The sequence below is a fragment of the Penaeus vannamei genome, chromosome 33 (genome assembly GCF_042767895.1).
Source record: "Penaeus vannamei isolate JL-2024 chromosome 33, ASM4276789v1, whole genome shotgun sequence".
Classification (NCBI taxonomy): Eukaryota; Metazoa; Arthropoda; class Malacostraca; order Decapoda; family Penaeidae; genus Penaeus; species Penaeus vannamei.
In genome coordinates, this window is record NC_091581.1 from 20,596,030 (window position 1) to 20,618,594 (window position 22,565).

The window sequence follows — 22,565 nt, forward strand, 5'->3', positions numbered from 1 at the left end:
TTCGAGCAACAAGTAGCCTTCATCAAAGGTCATCAGGATGATGGCATGAGGGTTGAGTCTGACGTCAGAGTTTCCGCTGTTTCCCTCGACAATCCTGAGGAGGAGATCGGCTCGGATCTTGCCAACTTCTGTGGCGACCTTCCCGTTTACAAACTGGTCACTGAAGAACAGAATGACAGTGTTCAAGACCGTCGTCAAGTGAGCGTCACCTTCACCCGCTGCATCCTGCTGTGTTTCATTCCCAGGTGCTTCACCACCACGCTCACTCTCCCCACTGGCTCCACCATCACCTTCGGGTGGCTCTTCTTTGGTTAAAATGACTGTTGAAGGAGCATTATTCTCCTTTCACTTTGGGCAAATAGGCGGCTCTTTTACCTGTTTCGATGGTGTACACTCACTTTTGATTAAAGGTAAATGCATTTCAAGTTTTTCTATGCACATTTTTTTTTAGTATGTCATATGCGCAAGTGGGAACTCGCGTACATACATACATACACAGATCCACACACACACATACTTATACAAATAGACCGGCAGCCAAGGGAGGTTTTCTCAGACGAACTTGGTACCATTTGCTGAGTACAGGATCATATAGAGAATGATAGGGCATATGAAGAACTGAACGTCTGGCAGGGACTCCCTGCTGCGTTTGGCCCCTGGCGACTCCCAAAAGGGGAAAAAAAAGAAAAAAAAATCAGCTAGATCAAACATAGGTACCACATAATTTATTTCAGGGTAATTTACATATCACATTGGGTAAAAAATGCTTCATGCCAGACGCAATCTCTGCTGCAATAGGCCTGTCAGACGCCCAAAACGGGCCTAAAAGTTTAGGCTGGATTAAACATTATTGATACCACCTGAAATAAAGTTTATATACTTTAAGACATCTGAGAGAGTACGGAATAGACAATGCCAGACCAATTACCTGCCAGACACGCCCAAAAGTGACCCGCCCCCTCTGCTCTGGTAAAATTGATGTGTATGAAACATGAAAGATACTGAATGAAACTACTTTTGAATGAAAGGTAACATTCCACCAAGTATAAAGTAAGCCTTGCCAGACATACTGCCAGCTGTATTAGGACTTCCAGACGCCCAAAATGGGCCTAAAAATTTGGGCTGGATCCAACATTATTAGTACCACTTGAAATAAAGTTTATATACTTCAACACATCTGAGAGAGTACAGAATGGACAATGCCAGACAAATTACCAGCTGCATTGTGCCCGCCAGACACGACCACAAGTTGAAATCATGCAGTGTTCTGGCAAACTTGATGTAGATAAAAAATGAAAGGTACTGAATGAAACTACTATTGTATGAAAGGTAACATTCCACCAAGTACAAAGTGCTGCTGCTCTAAAATGCATATCAAACTTGTTTTTCACCTGAAGAAAAGATGAAAACTTGAGAGCTATCACTTTTTCGCATATGAATTCGCCTCCAAGAAGAAATAAAGGTCCCTCCTGATTAAAAACCGACTTATTGCCAATTAAGTGCTTGAGTGAGTTTACATCGTTATAAGTAAAGCTTTTCCTAGTCTTTGACTTTGACCATCTTCCCATGCCCCAGTAATCAAGTATGTTTTGGCATGTGATATCGAAATTTTGATTCGGTATCTTAACCTGTAAAAAAGTATCAATTTTTTCTGCACTTTCTCAAGTACGATAAATTTGGTTTGTGTTAAAATATTGTAGACTAGGACCGGCTGATCTATAATCTTTCTCAGACTAGGAATTTTCAGGATTCATAAAGAAAATTATAAACAAGTCTCTACCTTCAAAGTGGGTACCCCGAAAATTTGTATATGTGTGTGTATATATATATATGTATATATACATGTTATATGTAATACGGACATGAATATATATATCTATACATGTATACAATTTATGTATTTTCATACATTAAATCCTTATAGAATATCTGCTTGTATGTGGAAACCTTGTGCTTGTGTTTATGCGAATATAAAAGAAAATTATACAGACAAAATGAAAACGTCTATGCATGCAAAGGAGTGTGATGCTGCGCACCCGTGTGCAGCATCACACTATGCGGGGGAAGCAGTGAGAACATCAAGGATCATGAACTTTTCAACGCTTTCCCGATTACTCCGGTGAACAGTGAGAATGTGCTGTATTTCTCCGACATTGTATGAAGATATAGATGTAACAGTTTTAGCATTACGTTTTTTTATGCAGTGAAACAAAAGAGTATGATGATGTAAAAAAAAATAATAATAATGGTTTGATTAGTTTTATTTTTTTGAATAACAAATCAATTTGTTTTATATTAGACATAAGTAGTGGTTCCTTGGACAGAACTACACACCCCCATGGGTACCCCCCTATGTACCAGACGTGTCATAACAGGTGACCTAATGACTTCCGGAAGTAATTATCACAATGGATTACGGGTAATCAATAATCAATAACCGTGACTAATGAGGAAGAACACGCACGCCCGAAGGGTGCCCGCTCCTCTCCAAAGCAATAATAATAAGGAGTGAGAAAGAAGAAGAAAAGAAATATGCACCCAGCTAACATGGGTCAAACTATCGACCTAAGACCACGTACCTGACGTGTCATAACAGGAAATAGGTCTAATGTAATAATAAGGAGAATAAGAGAAAGAAGAACAAACAAACATGCACCGAAGGGTACCCCCTCCTCCTCTCTAGAACAATAATAATAAGAAGAAAAGGAAGAAGGTGAAATCAGAAAGAAGTAGACAAACAAACAAACAAACATGCATTGTCCCCGTACCCCAAACACACTATGGACAGAACTGCATACCTCCATGGGTACCCCTATAATTATCGACCTGAGAGCAAGTGTCACAGGTTCCACCACCCTCCCACCCCCTCCTGAAGGAAGACGAAAAGAAGCAGACAAACAAACATGTACCCCGTTACAGGTGTTACAGGTGATCCACCCCTCCCCTTCAACTCCCACCGCCCTCCCACCTCTCGCCTTCCCCTCACCCAAACACAGTATATGACCTTGTGAAGCTCCCTTGGGTGCCCCCTTACCCCCTTACCTACGTATCAGACGTGTCATAACAGGAAGTAGACACATGGAGGGTGTTCCACCTCCCTCGTCTCAAAATAAATAATGATGGCTATTCCTCATGTCTGAACATACAAGAGGGAGAATACAAAGAGACAAATAAACAAACATGTACCAAGCTGCTGGTATAGGTCAAGGTATTGATCCATTCCCCCCCCCCTTCTCAGGTCGAAAGGGGACCATTTGTGGTGTGAATTAGGTCACATAGCTATTCATCGTGCCTGAACTTGTAGCAAAAACAAACAAGTAGCACAAGAGGATCCCCTCCCCTCTCTAAGAGATGCGAAAACGATCATGGGTATTGATCCGATAATTATATGTAGCTTTCTATCGTGTCTTACCAAGCAGGTTTTAGCTTTAATGCTAAGGCATCCCAATAATAAGAAAACAATCCAAGGAAAAGGGTGATTAAATCGTTCTGTGCCTTATACCTTCTCCAAATACAAACTAGCACAAACAGACATGCTTAAATCATATTTGGACCCTACATCCATCTCCTGCGTTAACTAAAAACTGCGATCTTCTTCGTCGCTGATAAGGTTAGCGATGATAACCAAGTTGCCATGCACGTCGCCTCTCCGGGATGAGATAGGGCGCCATCTATGAGTGCTTGGGGAATGGGAATAATGCATGTTTGTTTGTTTGTCTACTTCCTGTCTTCATCTTCCTTTTCTTCATCTCCTCTTCTTCCTTTTCTTCTATTTTTTTTAGAAAGGAGGGAGGAGGCACTCTCTATGTTGGTAACTGGGTGCACGTTTGTTTGTTGTTCTTCTTTCTCTTATTCTCCTTAGTATTATTGTTTTGCAGAGAAGGGGACATTTTTTGGGTGTACGTATTCTCCCTCATTAATCACGGTTATTGATTTTCAGTAATCGATTATGATACTTCCGGAAGTCATGTCATACATGTAGGTAATAGGTATGGGGTTATGTCCAGGGTGTGTGAGGTAAGGGGGTGGGGGTGAGGGGTGGTGGAGATCCTGCTGTGACACCTGGTCTTAGATAGATAGTTTGACCTATGTCAGGTATGTAGGGGTAGGGGGTACCCATGGGGGTGAATAGTTCTGTCCATTGTGTGTTTGGGGTATGGGGATAATGCATGTTTGTTTGTTTGTCTACTTCTCCCTGTCTTCATCTTCTGCCTTTTCATCTTCTTCTTCCTCTCCTCTTTTTTCTTGTCTTCTTCTTATCGTTATTGTTCTAGAGAAGAGGAGAGAGTATCATCCATGTTGGCATCTGGGTGCGTTTGTTTATTCTACTTCTTTTCTTCTTTCTCTTTTTCTCCTTAGTATTATGTATATACACATACATACATGCAAACACACACACATATACGCATATATATGTGTTTGTGTGTGCATATATATGTGTGTGTGTGTGTGCGTTTATATTCATCATACATATTTATAATTTTTTTTTAAATTTATATATATACATTTTTATAAACCTATTTAATTATATATATATGTGTGTGTGTGTGTGTGTGTGTGTGTGTGTGTGTGTGTGTGTACATACATACGGATACATATATACATATATTATATATATATAATTCGTATATATGTGTGTGTATACAGTCTAACACATGTGTGTGCATATTTCTATGCATTTGCGCGCGCGCATGCGTGTGTGTATACATATGTTTTTTATGGATAAGTGCGTATATATATATATATATATATATATATATATATATATATATATATATATATATATATATATATATTATATGCATGTACTCGTGTATAATGAAACGGAAAGATAGAGATATGCATGTATACATTTTATGATTTGTATGCAGTCATTGGCTTTCAAATAGGTGTAAAACATGTCATTTGATAATTGGCTATATTATTTAAGATTTCTTAATAATTTTTTTCGTTTGCGACAACGATTTTCAGTCTTTTTTTTTTCTTTCTTTCTTTCTTTTTCTTTTGTAAAAATACTTCAATTTGAAAAATCATGAAGATGATTAACTCACCAACTTCATCTGCATAGCCTTTTGCCGAGAATTAAATTGCTGTAGCCTTATATTTACATCTTTCTCAATCAATGTGCCGTGAAAACACGGAAAGAAAAAAATAAAGTAAAAATATGGAAAAAGTCCCTTTAGGAAAACATGAACTTTTGATTTCTGAGACAAGTTCAAGCAATTAGAAACCAAACTAGATTTACTTCCCTACAACTATAAAACACAATGCCATGAAGTAGTTCACTCTTCCAAGTTGCATTATGTTAAAATAGGGCTACTAACTCCAACATATATTCAAATTGGCTCTGGATAAAACTGCCTAGATCCAACAAGGATTCTTTAAGATGGATACATCTCAAGGATATTTTCTAAGGGTATTGGCAAAGGAATAATGAGTTTCTTATCGCTATATATTGTCTCTCTGTACACTCACAATTCTCTTCAATATCATTCATGAGTTTTAAGCATTCTTCATATCCTGGATGGACTTGTTAATCTGCACCTTCACGTTGGAAGCCATGGTTTTCTCCAGGATCTCTCGCAAAGCCTTCCTGAAGCCGGCGCTGTGAACGTCCTTCATATCGTTGCCGTCCAAGTTGCTTGCACTTTCAAGCAGGTCGTGACCCGATCTTGCGGTGTAGCTGGCGATGTTCTGAGGCACAAGGTTGTCCAAGTTGATCTGGATATCTGCGAACAGCTTGTCCACACGCTCTACAACCTGACCAGAAACAGTCTGGGCTGGAGCTTCTCCAACACCGGCAAAGGTTACCGTGTAGTCGGCGTTGGCACGAGCGTTTTCCACGACAACCGAACCGGAGAGCACACTCTGTAAAAATACATAATGTAGGTCACTAATAATCAGATGTTGAAGTAGGTTACTAATAATGAGATAATATATACTTAGCACTAAGAAATAGAATATCATTATTATCATGAAACTTCCTTTCAAAATTCTGAAGTTAATGAGTTAAATAAGGTAATGCCTTTAAGCTTATTTCATACATCTTTCTTTTCATTTGACATTCATACCTGGTCGGCGTTGAAGGAAGCGGACTTGGAGCGGCGCAGGGAGCAGAGTCCAGTCACGTTGGCCTTAGTGATGCTGAAGTTCTCGGAGCTGCTTCCGTCAGAGTTGACTTGGAAGGGCAGGCTTGACTCTCCATTCTGCACGTTTTTGGATCCACACCATCCTAGCGTTCTGTTAAAGGACAGCAGTTAGGAAGAAGACTAATGAGATCACTATATATGATAATAAGGAATGCTAACAGTGAAACAAAAATAACACCAAAAGGTCACTATCAATAAAACATTACTCCATGTATGCGATAGCTCCTTCGAGCACTGCGTCGAGTATCTGGTTGGGCGTGGTAGGGTTGGCGACGGCGCGAGGCAAGATGGGCTGAGAGTCTCCGCCGTCGGCAGGGAAGAGCCCAAGCTGGTCGTCCCATTGGTTGGGTCGTGCCACGCACACGGCCAAAGTCACTGCCAGGCTTACGATCCTCAACATTTTTACGTCTGCACAAATAGGATTTCAATAGAAAGAATAAAAAACAAATAAACAGAATTAAGAGTACAATTGTTATGATGATTAGGGATGTATATGTACGCATATACAATATTCATTTGTACAACTGTTAATTCATTTGTCTATAAATCAAAGTATAAAAACGAGTGCGCACACTTGCAATACACGAGGGGACTCTCCTGATGGTACCGTCGACTGTCCCTTGAGCTCTCTTACCATCCAATATATATCTGATATTTGCTGAGATTGCAGTTTCTGAAGTGACATTAGGAAGGCAAAATTCTTTCGGAAAGAAAATCTAGTGTGAAAATGAAATAGAAATATTATGAAAGGCTTTTTCAATATCCACAGCTATGAATACATCGCGAATGATGTAATACGAATGCACGTTAATTAAAGCAGATATTTTTTTTTCCCAAAACAGAAAAGAGAAATGAATATATACGTATATATGTATGCATGTATGTGTGTATGTATATGTACACACGTATATATTTTTCAGTCCATTTATTCATGGATGTATCTGTATGTATGTCTATATAAATAAAAATAAATGGAATGTATGTGCTTATACACATACTTATATCGGTGGGCATATATATATACATATTCATATATACTGTACACATACACGCGCGCACATATATATACATACGTGTATGTATGCATGTATGAATGTGTATGTATATGTATATATATATTATATACACATATATGGGAAAGTGGAGATCATGCGGACAGTCGGATGATCGGAATTATGCACATACTGGGATTTTTTTTTTCTATGTAGGCGAGTTTAGGTATTTTTCCAGCAATCGCTTGCTATATTTTAGATTTACATAGTAAGCTCTGAGCAAGTATGGTAGGTAGCGAAGTCAACATTATCATGGCAATTTGGTATTAGATTAAGAAAGAATTCCCAAAACAACAAAACTAATTATCTAAACCTCTTGCGCGAGGCTTGAGGAGACGCCATTAATTGCTGTTCTACATATGGGATGATGTTTGAAGAGAAAGTTGATTCGTCAGTGCCAAAAAATCATAATTGAATGAAATGATGATATTACTGCTCATAATCATCTATGATTTAATAAAACCTCTTCATTATGGATTAACACGCTCCTAGTAATTAAAAGTATTGTTTTCTTGTTTCACGATCTCCCCCCCCCCCCCCTCTCTCTTTCTCTCTCCTTCCTTCTCCTTTTCTCTTTTTCTTAACTCCTCCTCTCACTTACTTTTCTAATTCTTTCTCTCAATCTATCTGCCACTCGCCCACTCACCTCTATCTTTCTCTCCTTCCCCTTTTCTCCCCCCCCCCTCTCTCTGTCTTTCACTTTCCGCCTCAACTTTTCTCTCTTCCTCCCGCCTCTCTTTCAAACCACACGCGCGCGCGTGTGCAAATGCATGCACACAGTCACACATATCACGACAAAAAACAGTGCTCTGTTGTTTCAGATATCAAGCGGTCAATATTTCTTTATTATCGTACTGGAGACTAAATTAACCTGCTGAATATATTGTTTACAGTAATACATTAGAACATTATTCATATTCCACAAAAAATGCATCAATGTAGTTTCATAGTTTCATTGAAAATGAACATGTCAATGTAAAACCGAACCATCCCATTCCTCTGTCCGAACCATCACGTCGAGATAGGACGAACACACGCGCACACACATATATACACATATGTGTGTTTCTAGGTATGCATGTGTATATATATGAATGCATAAGGATAAGCACATACATGCATATATGGTATATGTATGTGTATATATATATATATATATATATATATATATACATATGAATATATGTGTGTATACATATATAAATGTATATATACATATATATGGAAACAGAGACACACACACGCATATATATGTATATGTACAAATATATACATATTTATACTGAATATATACAAATATATGTATATATACATATCCACACATATATTTACATATATAAATATATTCATATAAATATATATATATATATATATATATATATATATATATATATATATATATATATATATATATATATATACATATATATATGTGTGTGTGTGTGTGTGTGTGTGTGTGTGTGTGTGTTTGCGGGCTTGTGTATTTACGTATGTAATGGGGATACGCAAATACATGCTTATGTAATATATATATATATATATATATATATATATATATATATATATATATATATATGTGTGTGTGTGTGTGTGTGTGTGTGTGTGTGTGTGTGTGTGTGTGTGTGTGTGTGTGTGTGCGTGTGTGCGTGTGTATATGCATTTATGCATGTATATATATTTATACAATATATACATGGATATATATACATATATACATATATACTGTATATCTACATGTATATGTATATATATATATATATATATATATATATATATATATATATATATATATATATATACATTCATATATATGTATACATATAAATATATATTCATATCTATACACATAAATTCATACATATGTATATATATTTATACATTTACATGCATATACATGTATATATATATATATATATATATATATATATATATATATATATATATATATATATATATATATATATATATATGTACAAGCATGAATACACACATTCATATTTAATGAAGCTCAGAAAACTTGAATGGAATTGAAATCTATGCAGAAGAATGTTTCATTTCTTTGGAGATGAATGCTGACACATCCTCTGTTTGCTTTCTTATAAATCTACATATGATCAAATCAGATGAAATTAACGGATTCGAAATGAACGCATAAAAAATATGTTCTAATACGATATTTCATTTGAAGCAGAATCTCTTTTAGTCATAAGTATCTATCATCAGCTGAAATTGAAGATTTTTTGCCGATGGACAAATTTTGAATGGAAAACATAGCGTAAAAATGTTTTCACAGGTGGTGCTTTAGTAGGAACAGGAGTTCTTCATTTCCAAAGGTCGTACGGCATTCTGAGGGATATATAAACTTCGCGGACGATTTCACATCACCAGTGGTAGCTATCCTTGGTGAGTAACGATTCTCATACCTCTTACCTGTCTCATAATCCGTCCAATGTGCTATGGTATAATTCTTACAACATATTTTTATGTAGTATAAATGCGTACTCTTATAATGGATTATTATATTTTTTTTATTCCCGTACCTATAATAATCCCCTTCGTTATTTTATCTCATTATTTCGTGGAAACTCTAAAGCGGGATGTTTCGCACTAAGATTACTGAATAGGTTCAGGGTTTATGAAATGGATGTATTTCAAGATCTGTCTATTTCATACCACTTAATTAGTTATATTTCCTTCTAGATCACACAATGTTCACTTGGCTGATGTTCTCCTGCCTCTTAGGCTTCTCCCTGGCTGAGGTTCAGGTATGAAAACACTGTTGATATGCAAGTTAAATATATATATATATATATATATATATATATATATATATATATATATATATATATATATATATTACCTTTCATGTCACATATACATTTCAGTTTCTCTCTCATATGAAACATACTTAACATTACAAAACATGACTGTTTTTCTTGGCAGGATTACCAAATATGTTACAAGGGAAACAGCGCCGCTGAAAACAGCTGCATGAAAGTGGATGTAGACCGCCTTGCCATGAAAATTCACTTCCACATGCCTGAATCCGACGACTTCGATGACGTGGAAACACTGGAGGATTATAGTGTGGTAAGTAATACTTGTCAGGTCATCACTGGATACCATGATAAACTTTACGTTATTGTTTTCTTGAACTGATAATGCATGATAAATTCTTCAGTTTGTTCAACTGTATAAATTCAGTATTTAATGGTCTGGGGAAATAACCATAAATATATAAATATTTATTCACTTCGCAGGGTCTAGCAGCATCTCGAGTGGTGTCCCAGGAGGCGTGTTACGTGAGGCGACTGGTTAAATCTTTCGAGCAACAAGTAGCTTTCATCAAAGGTCATCAGGATGATGGCATGAGGGTTGAGTCTGACGTCAGAGTTTCCGCTGTTTCCCTTGACAATCCTGAGGAGGAGATCGGCTCGGATCTTGCCAACTTCTGTGGCGACCTTCCCGTTTACAAACTGGTCACTGAAGAACAGAATGACAGTGTTCAAGACCGTCGTCAAGTGAGCGTCACCTTCACCCGCTGCATCCTGCTGTGTTTCATTCCCAGGTGCTTCACCACCACGCTCACGCTCCCCACTGGCTCTACCATCACCTTCGGGTGGCTCTTCTTAGGCTAAAAATTGTTTTAAGCAATATTGTTCACCTTCCACTTCGGGGAAATAGAAGTCTCTTTTACCTGTCTCGATGATGTACACTTACTTGTGATTAAAATTTATTGCATTTCAACCTGTTGTTTTTAGGATTTCTTATTTCTTAAAAAGTGATCTAGGGAACTAGTCACTCGCATAGACTTACACGCATTTACACACACACACACACACACACCACACACACACACACACACACACACACACACACACACACACACACACACACACATATATATATATATATATATATATATATATATATATATATATATATATATACGCATACATGTATGTGTGATGTATCTATATTCATATATATAAACATATATATACATATATATATATATATATATATATATATATATATATATATATATATATATATATATATATATATACGTACATATATCTATGTATGTACATATATATACATATATATAAGCGCTCTTCATATATCGAATAGATTTATAAGATCGTTTTCCTTTCTTAGCATCAGAAAGAATTCCTTTTACCTTTGTGATCGCGAACATTATGAACGTTCATGTAAACTTTAGGTATAGGTATATTAGGCCCAATTTTTTCTCTTTTTATTAACTTTCTCAGGAAGTGTATAAAAAAGAGTGCACTTAATGTGATTTGTGCGCTCCTTGAATGAAAAATGCGCTAAGCAGTCTCGTATATAAGTGTATTTATGGATATACATATATATGTCCATACATTCATGTGTATATATAAATACGTGAAATATAAATTAATATAAATATATGCAAACATACATGTGTGTACATGTATATATGAATATACATATAAATATATACATATATACGAAAGAGCTTCAAAAATTCGTTGAAATGGAACATTAAAGACTACCTGAGAAATACATGAAATTTATTTTTACAAGTAATGGTTTCTAAACAATGTGGGACTTACATCATCAATTAAAAGAAATGGATTTTGTGTTATCATTTTTTCAGGCTTGGAAAGACAAATACATGAGAGAGCCAAATCAAGTCCGTTGGGTAGATGCCAAAAGGTTTTCCATCGAAACTCACAAACCGGCAGGAAACACGGGAGGGAGCTGAACCGTATTCATGTTGACAAATGTAGAAAAGTGTGAATGAGAATAAATATCTTCACAATACAAGAGTTGTATTTGACTGGTTTTGAATACCCCTTTATTCGAAAGTGAAACCTGAAAACATGAATGCAAAGGATCGTAATTTACGTACACATGAGCACTCGTGTTCACCTATTTATCACTAAGGGTACTTGCTATGCTGGGTTGGGACCTGAGTTATTTTCCTCTAACCTCGTGACCTCATGTACTTCATAGTTATCTTTCTCGACCGGTCATTTTGCACGAGACTATTTTTACATTTATGTTTACTTGTGCCACTTGTATATTAGCCTCCAGGCTAGTACAGTGGTAACGTATCGGCCTCTCATCCGAGGGGTCGGCGGTTCGCGCCCCGCCCAGGCGCGAGAAGTTGCAATTGTCGCTCGGAGGTTACTGCTGTGGCTGGGCACCACGGTGGGTAAGGACTAAGCTCTGTAGCGTCAGCACTTCCTGACACACGGTGATCGAGTCGACATTAGTCGGTACAGGCCGGGCTCCCCCATAGCCCGGGCGAGGTTCAGCTTCGCATATAACTTATCCTTATAACTTATATGTTTGTTTGCCTATGGTCACAAGACTGGCGGGATAGTAGTATGGCAGGGTTTTCAGATTATTACTTCCTCTCGTTATGCCAGTGGGCCATCTTGCCGCTGGGCACGGGACAATCTTACTTATTAGCAAGCTGCATAGATGCCATGATCCTGGGCACCGTGTGTCTGATTGCAATGCTGCGTTCGAAACTCCTTGCCCTGCTCGTCCAGACCAGTTGGACAAGATGTCTTCACCGTTCGGAACCTCTACTTTCCCGTCCTGGACAAGTTGTCCATCTCGTCCATCTCGCCCTCCTGTGAAGGTGGGCGAGCTGGAGATGGCAATAGCTTTTCTATGTAAACATTGGAAGTTGCAGGCAACCACAAGGTATTGATTGATAATTTTATGGCCTTCAAAGAAGTTACAAAACCTATGCAGCGTGTAAAATAAAGATACCGGTATGATAAATGAGTGAATGTTTACATTCGAGCTGGTTGCATTCTGGGCAGCGAGGGTCTTGGAGGTTCCAAACGCGGCATCGTTGTCCTGCTGCTCTTGGACAAGTTGCCTGGACGAGCAAGACGAGGAGTTCCGGACGCAGCATAAAGCCTAGCTACACGTTCTTACGATAATGTTCAGGCTGACCGTCGACCCCTCCCTCTTGGTTTTATGGGTCCCCAAAGGCCTAAGTGCGGACAGTGGTATGATGTGCTGGCTTGTGTGAGAAATGTACTGCTATAACTGATTATAGTGAAGCAAGATGTTTAAGTTTACATAACGATTTGGCTTCTGTGTAGAATAATATTCCGATGGGATTTGAATCACTAAAGTGTGTAACAAATTCAAAACATAATTGTTATTGTGTGTTGATGTTTCAGACTCAGACATACTTGAGTCCATACCAAATGCATTATATGAAGTGTAAAGGCTTGTGATAAATGCCTATTCTGATAGGCGGGCATATTCATCTGCACACGCACACGCTGACGCAGACGCAGACGCAGACATATACACATCCATATACATGCATACATACATATATTCATATATATATATATACATATACATACATATATTTATGTATATATCGTGTATATACACGTGCCTATGTGTGTGAGAGATTGTTTATATATACTTATTTATGTATGAATATACTCACAAATATATATATATATATATATATATATATATATATATATATATATATATATATATATTCAAGTAGATTAAAGATATCCATTTAACCAAAACCAACTTTTGGATTATGTCTTTGCATGTGTTCTAGATCCTAGTGATACTGAAATATAAGCAAAATGAATAAGCCAAATCATAACATTTTCCCTTTGGGGGAAAAGGAGAACTAAGCGAGGTTTATGATTGCACGTTTATCTCTTCACATATTTACTGGTCTATAAAGCCTCAATGTGTAAAACCACGCATTTTTCGTATGTAGATTCATAAATGTGGTAGACAAATTTCATGATTGCAATACTTTATTTGTCTCTCCATACACTCACAAGTTTCTTCAGCATCATTCTTGAGTTTTAAGCATTCTTCATATCCTGGATGGACTTGTTAATCTGCACCTTCACGTTGGAAGCCATGGTTTTCTCCAGGATCTCTCGCAAAGCCTTCCTGAAGCCGGCGCTGTGAACGTCCTTCATATTGTTGCCGTCCAAGTTGCTTGCACTTTCAAGCAGGTCGTGACCCGATCTTGCGGTGTAGCTGGCGATGTTCTGAGGCACAAGGTTGTCCAAGTTGATCTGGATATCTGCGAACAGCTTGTCCACACGCTCTACAACCTGACCAGAAACAGTCTGGGCTGGAGCTTCTCCAACACCGGCAAAGGTTACCGTGTAGTCGGCGTTGGCACGAGCGTTTTCCACGACAACCGAACCGGAGAGCACACTCTGTAAAAAGACATAATAGATCACTCATAATCATACATATACTTAACTTTAAAAAATAGAATATCATTCTTATCATGGATTTCCTTTCAAAACTCTGAAGTTAATGAGTTTAGTTAATGCCTTTAACTCATTTCATAAACCTTTCTTTTCATTTGACCTCATACCTGGTCGGCGTTGAAGGAAGCGGACTTGGAGCGGCGCAGGGAGCAGAGTCCAGTCACGTTGGCCTTAGTGATGCTGAAGTTCTCGGAACTGCTTCCGTCAGAGTTGACTTGGAAGGGAAGGTTTGACTCTCCGTTCTGCACGTTTTTGGATCCACACCATCCTAGTGCTCTGTTGAAGGACAACAGTTAGGAAGAAGACCCATGAAATCAGTATACAATATGATAAGGAATGATAACAATGAAATAGAAAAAAGAAACACCAAAAGAGCACTACAAATAAAGTATTACTCCATGTATGCGATAGCTCCTTCGAGCACTGCGTCGAGTATCTGGTTGGGCGTGGTAGGGTTGGCGACGGCGCGAGGCAAGATGGGCTGAGAGTCTCCGCCGTCGGCAGGGAAGAGCCCAAGCTGGTCGTCCCATTGGTTGGGTCGTGCCACGCACACGGCCAAAGTCACCGCCAGGCTTACGATCCTCAACATTGTTTCGTCTGCACAAATATGGTCACATGAAAGAGTAGAATAGAAAAAAAAAATGCGATTGAAATTGTCATAATAAAAAGTACATTTGAAATTATTATGACGCTTATACGTTTACGTATACTAATGAAGATATATTTTTATTAATTATATCTAAGCATACATATATAAAAGAAAAAAAGAAAAACATGCACCAGTGGACTCACCTGATAGTACCGCCGACTGTCCCTCGAGCTCTCTTACCATTCAATATATATCTGATATTTGCAGAGACTGCAGCTTCTGAAATAACATCACCTAGGCAAATTCTTTCGTATGAAAAAGAAATAAGAATACTTCAATATCTACAGCTGTGATCTGTTTTTCCCCTAAAGCAGAACACTTGGACACACATACACACGCAAAGAAAGAAATATATGTGTATATGTGTGTGTATGCGTGTGTTTATATATGCGTTTGTGTGTGTGCATATGTATTGATATGTATGCTGAAACACATATATGCATAAAGAGAAACACTCCAATGTGTATATATTTATGTACCCATACTGTATATGCATTCTGTAATACTGTATATGCATTTATATATGTGTGTGTGTGTGTATGTATTCATACAGAGAGAGGACTGTGTGTATGTATATACATATATATTCATATGAATATGATATATGTGTGTGTACGTGTGTACACACACACGCACATATATATGTAGGTGTGTCCTCACCCCCCTCTCCCTTCTCTCTCACACACACACTATGAATAATATTAGTGGGTGCGAATAATGCACCGTCTCAAATTGCGCCTCTTGACCTACCAAAAATTAATAAATGGTTTTGGCCAAAAATTTCGAGGGTAACGATATGTAAAGGCTTAGGTAGCAAATCCCTTGTTTTCCTTTTATTTCGTTTAGGTGCCTCCTACGAACCACTAACTCGTGGTTTGAATCACGAAGCACGGTTTGGCTGGGGTTAGCTTGAGTACGAGGGACCACTTGGCTCCGCCCCTCGCAATCATATGCATATAGAAAGTATTTATATTTATATGTTTAAAGTTTGAGATTAAAAAATAGTTCATTAATATAATGATGGTGGGGTATATAGTAGGATGTAGGTTCTGCGAAACATTATTAACATATTTTTTTAGTGTCAAATTATTGGGTGACAGTGTTTAGACCGTCTTCCCGGCTCACGCTAGCTCCACTCTACTCAAGGCTAAGGGAATATTCCCTTATCCTTGACGCTATCTATTCTTATGCCTTATTTGTCGTTTCAGCGCTTCGTTATTTTTGGTAATGAAATAATTGTAAACATTTGAAAAACATAATGGCGTATAAAATATTGCCATGAGTATTATTTTATTTTCCAAATAACATATCAAAAGTTTATTATAATCTAAATAGCGTATCCAGGTGATATAAGACGGAGGAGCGAGAGAGAGTAGCTGATCCGGATAATGCAGAGGAAATATTAATATACGGCCGTGGGATAATGCAAACGAAGGATGTTTCCGTCTGACGATTGTTAATATGAATAGTCAGTTCCCACGCTATTTAAGATTTTTATATGTAGAAAATTTGATAAGGAATTAAAATAAAACGATGTGAAAAGATTTTATGATAATAATTTTCGAATTGATATACGATAACTTATTTCTTAAGGGAAGTCTCGATCCATATACCCATCAAATTAACAAACAGGAAAAAAGCGGTCCCCCCCTCTCTCTCCATATATATTTCAGTCATTATTACACTTTGCTTGATTTCCGTCACTTCCCTCCTCCTCACATTCGAACCATCCTAACTATGTCCTAGTTGTTTTAACGTGGGCCTCATTTCAAGAAGGGCATGATCTCTACGAGCCAGGTCTAGCGAGGCGTCACCGCTTTTGTTGTTGGCTGTATATATATATATATGTATATATATATATATATATATATATATATATATATATATATATGTGTGTGTGTGTGTGTGTGTGTGTGTGTGTGTGTGTGTGTGTAATTATGTATGTGTCTATATATACATGTATATGTACTGTGTGTGTATTAGTGTTTGTATGTGTGTGTAGACACATGCATAGCTATTTATATATACATACAAATGTGTGTATATATATATGTGTGTGTGTGTGTGTATGTGTACGTGCGTATGTATGTGTGTGTTTATATGTGTGTATGTGCGTATATATGTGTGTATATGTGTGTGTGCGTGTGTGTATGTGTGTGTATATGTGTATGCATATGTATATAGATGCATGTATGTATGTAAAGAGAGAGAAAGAGAGAGATTCAGGATGTTCGAAGACCTGAATGGAAATGAATTTAATGGGAGAGTTATGCTGACACGTCCTCTTTATTGTATGTTATCAAACGCCAATAGATTGATTTTAAATGTAATTTATGTCTTAAAAATGTTTTCGCAGGTGGAGCTGATGTAGGAACCTTTAACAACAGTGCTTAAGTTGCGTAACTAACTCTGGGCTCGCTTGCCCGATCACTCACATTATATAACTTACCAGGTGCTCACTTTTACCTTAAACTGCGTTCAGTTCACTTCCCAGCCACTGGACGCTACTTATTTATCTAGAGTTCACTTGCCTCACTTTTCTGGCGCCCTTTTCCTTACCTAGGACCTTTTATTTACTAAATATATCTGGCGGCTATTTACCTTCCTTGTCTGGCATTTATTTGCCTTACTTACATGGCACTCAATTCCCTACATAGTACTCACCTGCCTTACTTACCTTGGCACTCACTTGCCTTACCTGGTACCCACTTGGCCTTCTTACTTGGCACTCACTTGCCTTACTTACCTAGCACTCACTTATCTTACTTACCTGGCTCTTATTTGCCTTACTTACCTGATATTCGCCTGCCTTACTTACCTGGTATCCACCTGCCTTACTTACCTAGCACCACTTGCCTTACTTACCTGGCACTCCCTAACTTTGCTTATTTGAAACACACTTGCTTTAATTACCGGGCAGTCACTTGCCTTACTTACCTGGCACTCTTTTGGGACTCCCTTGCCTTGATTTTCTGGCACTCACCTGTCTTACCATACCGACACTCACTTGCCTTATTTACCTGGCACTCAATTGCCTTACTTACCAGGCACTCATTTACCCTACTTTCTTGACACTTACTTGCCTTACTTACCTGGCGCTCACTTGCCTTAATTACTTGGCACTCACTTGCCTTACCTGGCACTCACCTGCTTTATTTGGCACTCACGTACCAGCTGGTACTCACTTGCTTTACTTAACTGGCATTCACTTGCCTTACTTATCTGGCACTCATTTGCCCTACTTACCAGCACTCGATTGCTCACTATCATTACTGGTCGCTACTTATTTAACCAGAGCTCACTTGCCTTACTTTTCTAACGCCCGTTTCCATAGATGGGACCCTATATTTAATCAATTTATCTTGTGGCTAATTACTTTCTTTATCTGGCATTCATTTGATTTATTTATCTTGCACTTCCCTTACCTACCTAGTACTCATTGTCTTATTTACTTGGCACTCACTTGCCTTACTTACCTGACATTCACTTGCCTTACTTACCTGGCAGTCACTTACTTGACTGCCACTTACTTGCCTTACTTACCTGTTACTCACCTTCCATACTTACTTGGCACTTAATTGTCGTACCTCCCTGGCACTAAATTACCTTACTTACCTATCAATCACTTGCCTTACTTACCTGCCACTCACTTGCCCTATCTGACGCTCACCTTACTTACCTGCCACTCATTTGTCGTGCTTCCCTGGCACTAAATTACCTTACTTACCTGTCACTCACTTGCCTTACTTACCTGGCACTCACATGTCTTGCTTACCTGGCACTCACTTGCCTTGCTTACCTGGTATTCACCTGCCTTATTTCCCTGGCACTTACTTGCCTTACTTACCTGGCACTCACATGCCTTGCTTACCTGGCACTCAGTTGCCTTACATGGCCTTCACTTGCCTTACTTACCTGGCATTCACCTGCCTTATTTACCCGGCACTCACTTGCCTTGCTTACCTGGCATTCACCTGCCTTATTTCCCTGGCACTTACTTGCCTTACTTACCTGGCACTCACATGCCTTGCTTACCTGGCACTCAATTGCCTTACATGGCCTTCACTTGCCTTACTTACCTGGCATTCACCTGCCTTATTTACCCGGCACTCACTTGCCTTACTTACCTGGCATTCAATTGTCCTACTTCCCTGGCACTAGATTACCTTACCTGTCACTCACTTTACTTACCTGGCATTCACCTGCCATACTTACCTGGCACTCATTTGCCTTACTTACCTGGCACTCACTTGCCTTACTTACCTGGCACTCACATGCATTGCTTATCTGGCACTCACTTGCCTTACTTGTCTGGCACTTACTTGCCTTATTTACCTGGGACTCACCTGCCTTACTTATCTTGAACTTACACTTACATGCCTTACTTCCCTGGCACTCATTTGCCTTACTTACCTGGCACTAAATTACCTTGCTTACCTGGCACTCACTTTCCTTTCTTACCTGGCACTCACCTGCCATACTTAACTGGTACTCATTTGCCTTATTTACCTGGCACTCACTTGGGACTCGCTTGCCCTACTCAACTGGCACTCACTGATCTTAGACTTAGCAGGCATTCATTTACTCTACTTACCTGGCACTCAATTGCCTTACTTACCTGGCACTCACATGCCTTGCTTACCTGGCACTCAATTGCCTTACATGGCCTTCAATTGCCTTAATTACCTGGCATTCACCTGCCTTATTTACCCGGCACTCACTTGCCTTACTTACCTGGCACTCAATTGTCCTACTTCCCTGGCACTAGATTACCTTACCTGTCACTCACTTTACTTACCTGGCATTCACCTGCCATACTTACCTGGCACTCATTTGCCTTACTTACCTGGCACTCACTTGCCTTACTTACCTGGCACTCACATGCATTGCTTATCTGGCACTCACTTGCCTTACTTGTCTGGCACTTACTTGCCTTATTTACCTGGGACTCACCTGCCTTACTTATTTTGCACTTACATGCCTTACTTCCCTGGCACTCATTTGCCTTACTTACCTGGCACTAAATTACCTTGCTTACCTGGCACTCACTTTCCTTTCTTACCTGGCACTCACCTGTCATACGTAACTGGTACTCACTTGCCTTATTTACTTGGCACTCACTTGGGACTCGCTTGCCTTACTCACCTGGCACTCACTGATCTTAGACTTAGCAGGCACTCATTTACTCTACTTAACTGGAACTCACTTGCCTTATTTACCTGACATTCACTTGATTTACTTACCTGACCCTCCCTCGTCTTACTTAACTAGCACTCACTTGCCTTACTTACCTGGCGCTCACTTGCCTTCATTTTCTGGCATTTATTTGCCCTTCTTACATGGCACTCACTTGCCTTACTTACGTAGCACTAACTTGCTTACTTATCTGGCACTCATTTCCCTTGCTTACCTGGCACTCATTTGCCTTACTTACCTGGCACTCAATTGTCCTACTTCACTGGCACTAAATTACCTTACTTACCTACCACCTCACATGCTACCCACCTGGCACTCACTTGCCTCACTTATCTGCCACTTCCCTACCTTACCCACCTGGCACTTAAATGCCTTACTTATTTAACACTCACATGCTTTATTCACCTGGCACTCACTTGCCTTACTTACCTGGCATTCAATTGCCTTACTTACCTGGCACTCATTTGCCTTATTTACCTGGCACTCATTTGCCTTATTTACCTGGCAATCACTTGCCTCATTTACCTGGCACTCATTTGCCTTACTTACCTGGCACCCACTTGCCTTACTTATCTGGCACTCACTTGCCTTACTTACCTGGCGCTCACTTACCTTACTTTCCTGGCAATTGCTTACCTTACCTAGCACTGCCTACCCTTACTTACCTGGCACTCACGTGCTTTACTTGCCTTGCTATCAACTGCCTTACCTACCTAGGACTTTTTTGGTTAGCTTTCCTAGCACCTTATTTACCTGGCACTCACATCCCTTACTAACCTGGCACTCATTTAATCTAATTCCTCCTCAAATTCCAGCTTCGTCAGCAGCGATTAGTCTTTCCTAAGAAATCAGATTTTGATCGGGGTATCTATGATTACATAAACTAGTACCCAAAATGTGATTGATAACCACCTTTCGCAGACTTATAACACATCCATAGCTCCTAACATCACTGTATTTATAGTATTTGCAATTACATTCTTTTCCATGAAGAAACGAATATATTTAGTAGTAAAATAGTTTTATTTCCCTATTCCTCAATAGATTTTGAATACTCCATATCATATTCTTATTAAGAACGTCGGTGTACGCCTTCCAAACTGATAAACGCTCTTATTTCCACGAGGTTCTGCGACACCCTTAGGGTTAAGGCTCGGTATATGGGAAGCACTGGTTTAACTACTGAGCTATGACTGCAAAGGGAAACGGTTGGAAAATGCGTATTTGAACTAAAGATTGGGTGCGGGCGGGGGTGACTAGACGGATACATGTATTTTACCTAGAACTCGGGTGACATACTTAGCATTCATTCTTCTATTCGCTTTAATTTCCTAGCACTCATTTACTTTAATCATAAGTCACATATATGCCGTTCACATCCTTAGGTATGCTCAAATGCTCTACTTACCTGGTGTTCACTTAATTTGTCCTGGAATTCCAATTATTTACCTAGCACTCACACATTTCATTTTTTAGATGATGGCTTTTCTTACCTGACGCATGCTTAATTTGCTGACCGGGCGTTTACATACTTCCTTTATCTTGCATATATGTTACCTAACGAACTCGGGGCTCGCTTGTCCGACGTTCTGACGATTACTGGTCACTTATATTATATGACTTACCTGCTTACTTAGGTTATACAGATTTCACTTTGCCTGTTGCTCATCGACCTTACCTGGTACTGGTTTACCTTACTTAGCATTCAGCTTACTTCCCAGCCACACTTACGTTGCTCAGTCTCATTGCCGGACGCAACTTGTTTAAAACACCTGGTGCTCACTTACCTTGCTTTCCTGGCACCCTAACTACATCATATATCTGGAGGTTACTGGCCTTCCTTATCTGGCATTTAATTGCCCTACTTATCTAGTACGCATTTGCCTTACTTACCTGGCACTCACTTGCATTACTTACCTAGCACTCACTTGCTTTACTTACCTGGCATTCATTTGCCTTACTTACTTGGCTCTCATTTGGTTTACTTACCTGGCACTCATTTGCCTTACTCACTTGTCTTAGTTACCTGGCACTCTCTTGCTTTACTTATCTGGCACTCAGTATCCTTACTTGCCTGGCACTCGTTTCCCCTACTTACCTGGCACTCACTTGCTGTAATTCCCTCTCAAGTTTGGGCGTCGACGTTTCAAAAGCGATTATGTCACATGAGCCTAACTTTACCAAGAAGTCAAATTTGGATCAGGATACGTTGCACACCGTCGCCATGAGGATT

General features: G+C 38.9%; 4 protein-coding genes across 4 annotated transcripts in view; 2 read left to right on the top strand and 2 right to left on the bottom strand.

Annotated features, from left to right (window-relative positions):
* The window catches only part of LOC113800623 (uncharacterized), a 3,627-nt gene extending 3,206 nt beyond the window's left edge, over window positions 1–421 (top strand). The window contains exon 5 of the mRNA XM_070145261.1: window positions 1–421. This exon is cut by the window's left edge and continues 63 nt beyond it. Coding sequence (XP_070001362.1) covers window positions 1–315 — 315 coding nt within the window. The 3' untranslated portion in view covers window positions 316–421.
* Window positions 422–5,434: 5,013 nt separating this feature from the next.
* LOC113800711 (uncharacterized) lies at window positions 5,435–6,581 on the bottom strand. The gene is made up of 3 exons (XM_027351514.2): window positions 6,356–6,581; window positions 6,072–6,240; window positions 5,435–5,868 (listed from the first exon to the last, which is right to left on the bottom strand). Exons 1-3 carry the CDS (start codon window positions 6,547–6,549, stop codon window positions 5,503–5,505), a joined length of 729 nt encoding a protein of 242 aa, XP_027207315.2. The 5' UTR covers window positions 6,550–6,581; the 3' UTR covers window positions 5,435–5,502.
* Window positions 6,582–7,568: 987 nt separating this feature from the next.
* LOC113800700 (uncharacterized) lies at window positions 7,569–10,948 on the top strand. Its single transcript, XM_070145263.1, has 5 exons — window positions 7,569–7,591; window positions 9,495–9,604; window positions 9,902–9,966; window positions 10,145–10,291; window positions 10,462–10,948. Exons 1-5 carry the CDS (start codon window positions 7,569–7,571, stop codon window positions 10,837–10,839), a joined length of 723 nt encoding a protein of 240 aa, XP_070001364.1. The 3' UTR covers window positions 10,840–10,948.
* A 3,047-nt stretch (window positions 10,949–13,995) lies between these two features.
* Window positions 13,996–15,081, bottom strand: LOC138867895 (uncharacterized). The gene is made up of 3 exons (XM_070144960.1): window positions 14,883–15,081; window positions 14,595–14,763; window positions 13,996–14,430 (listed from the first exon to the last, which is right to left on the bottom strand). The coding sequence occupies exons 1-3, from the start codon at window positions 15,074–15,076 to the stop codon at window positions 14,065–14,067; spliced, it is 729 nt and encodes a 242-aa protein (XP_070001061.1). The 5' UTR covers window positions 15,077–15,081; the 3' UTR covers window positions 13,996–14,064.
* Window positions 15,082–22,565: the final 7,484 nt, after the last annotated feature.

Bases quoted from the DNA above. Each gene is read 5' to 3' on its own strand.
- LOC113800711 (XM_027351514.2), bottom strand. From the start codon at position 6,549: ATGTTGAGGATCGTAAGCCTGGCAGTGACTTTGGCCGTGTGCGTGGCA. The intron at 6,241-6,355 runs GTAATGTTTTAT...GTCCTTTAACAG, and splicing joins GGAGCTATCGCATACATGGA to AACGCTAGGATGGTGTGGAT. The intron at 5,869-6,071 runs GTATGAATGTCA...GTATTTTTACAG, and splicing joins CTTCCTTCAACGCCGACCAG to AGTGTGCTCTCCGGTTCGGT.
- LOC113800700 (XM_070145263.1), top strand. From the start codon at position 7,569: ATGTTTGAAGAGAAAGTTGATTC. The intron at 9,605-9,901 runs GTGAGTAACGAT...ATTTCCTTCTAG, and splicing joins ACCAGTGGTAGCTATCCTTG to ATCACACAATGTTCACTTGG. The intron at 9,967-10,144 runs GTATGAAAACAC...TTTTCTTGGCAG, and splicing joins TCTCCCTGGCTGAGGTTCAG to GATTACCAAATATGTTACAA.
- LOC138867895 (XM_070144960.1), bottom strand. From the start codon at position 15,076: ATGTTGAGGATCGTAAGCCTGGCGGTGACTTTGGCCGTGTGCGTGGCA. The intron at 14,764-14,882 runs GTAATACTTTAT...GTCCTTCAACAG, and splicing joins GGAGCTATCGCATACATGGA to AGCACTAGGATGGTGTGGAT. The intron at 14,431-14,594 runs GTATGAGGTCAA...GTCTTTTTACAG, and splicing joins CTTCCTTCAACGCCGACCAG to AGTGTGCTCTCCGGTTCGGT.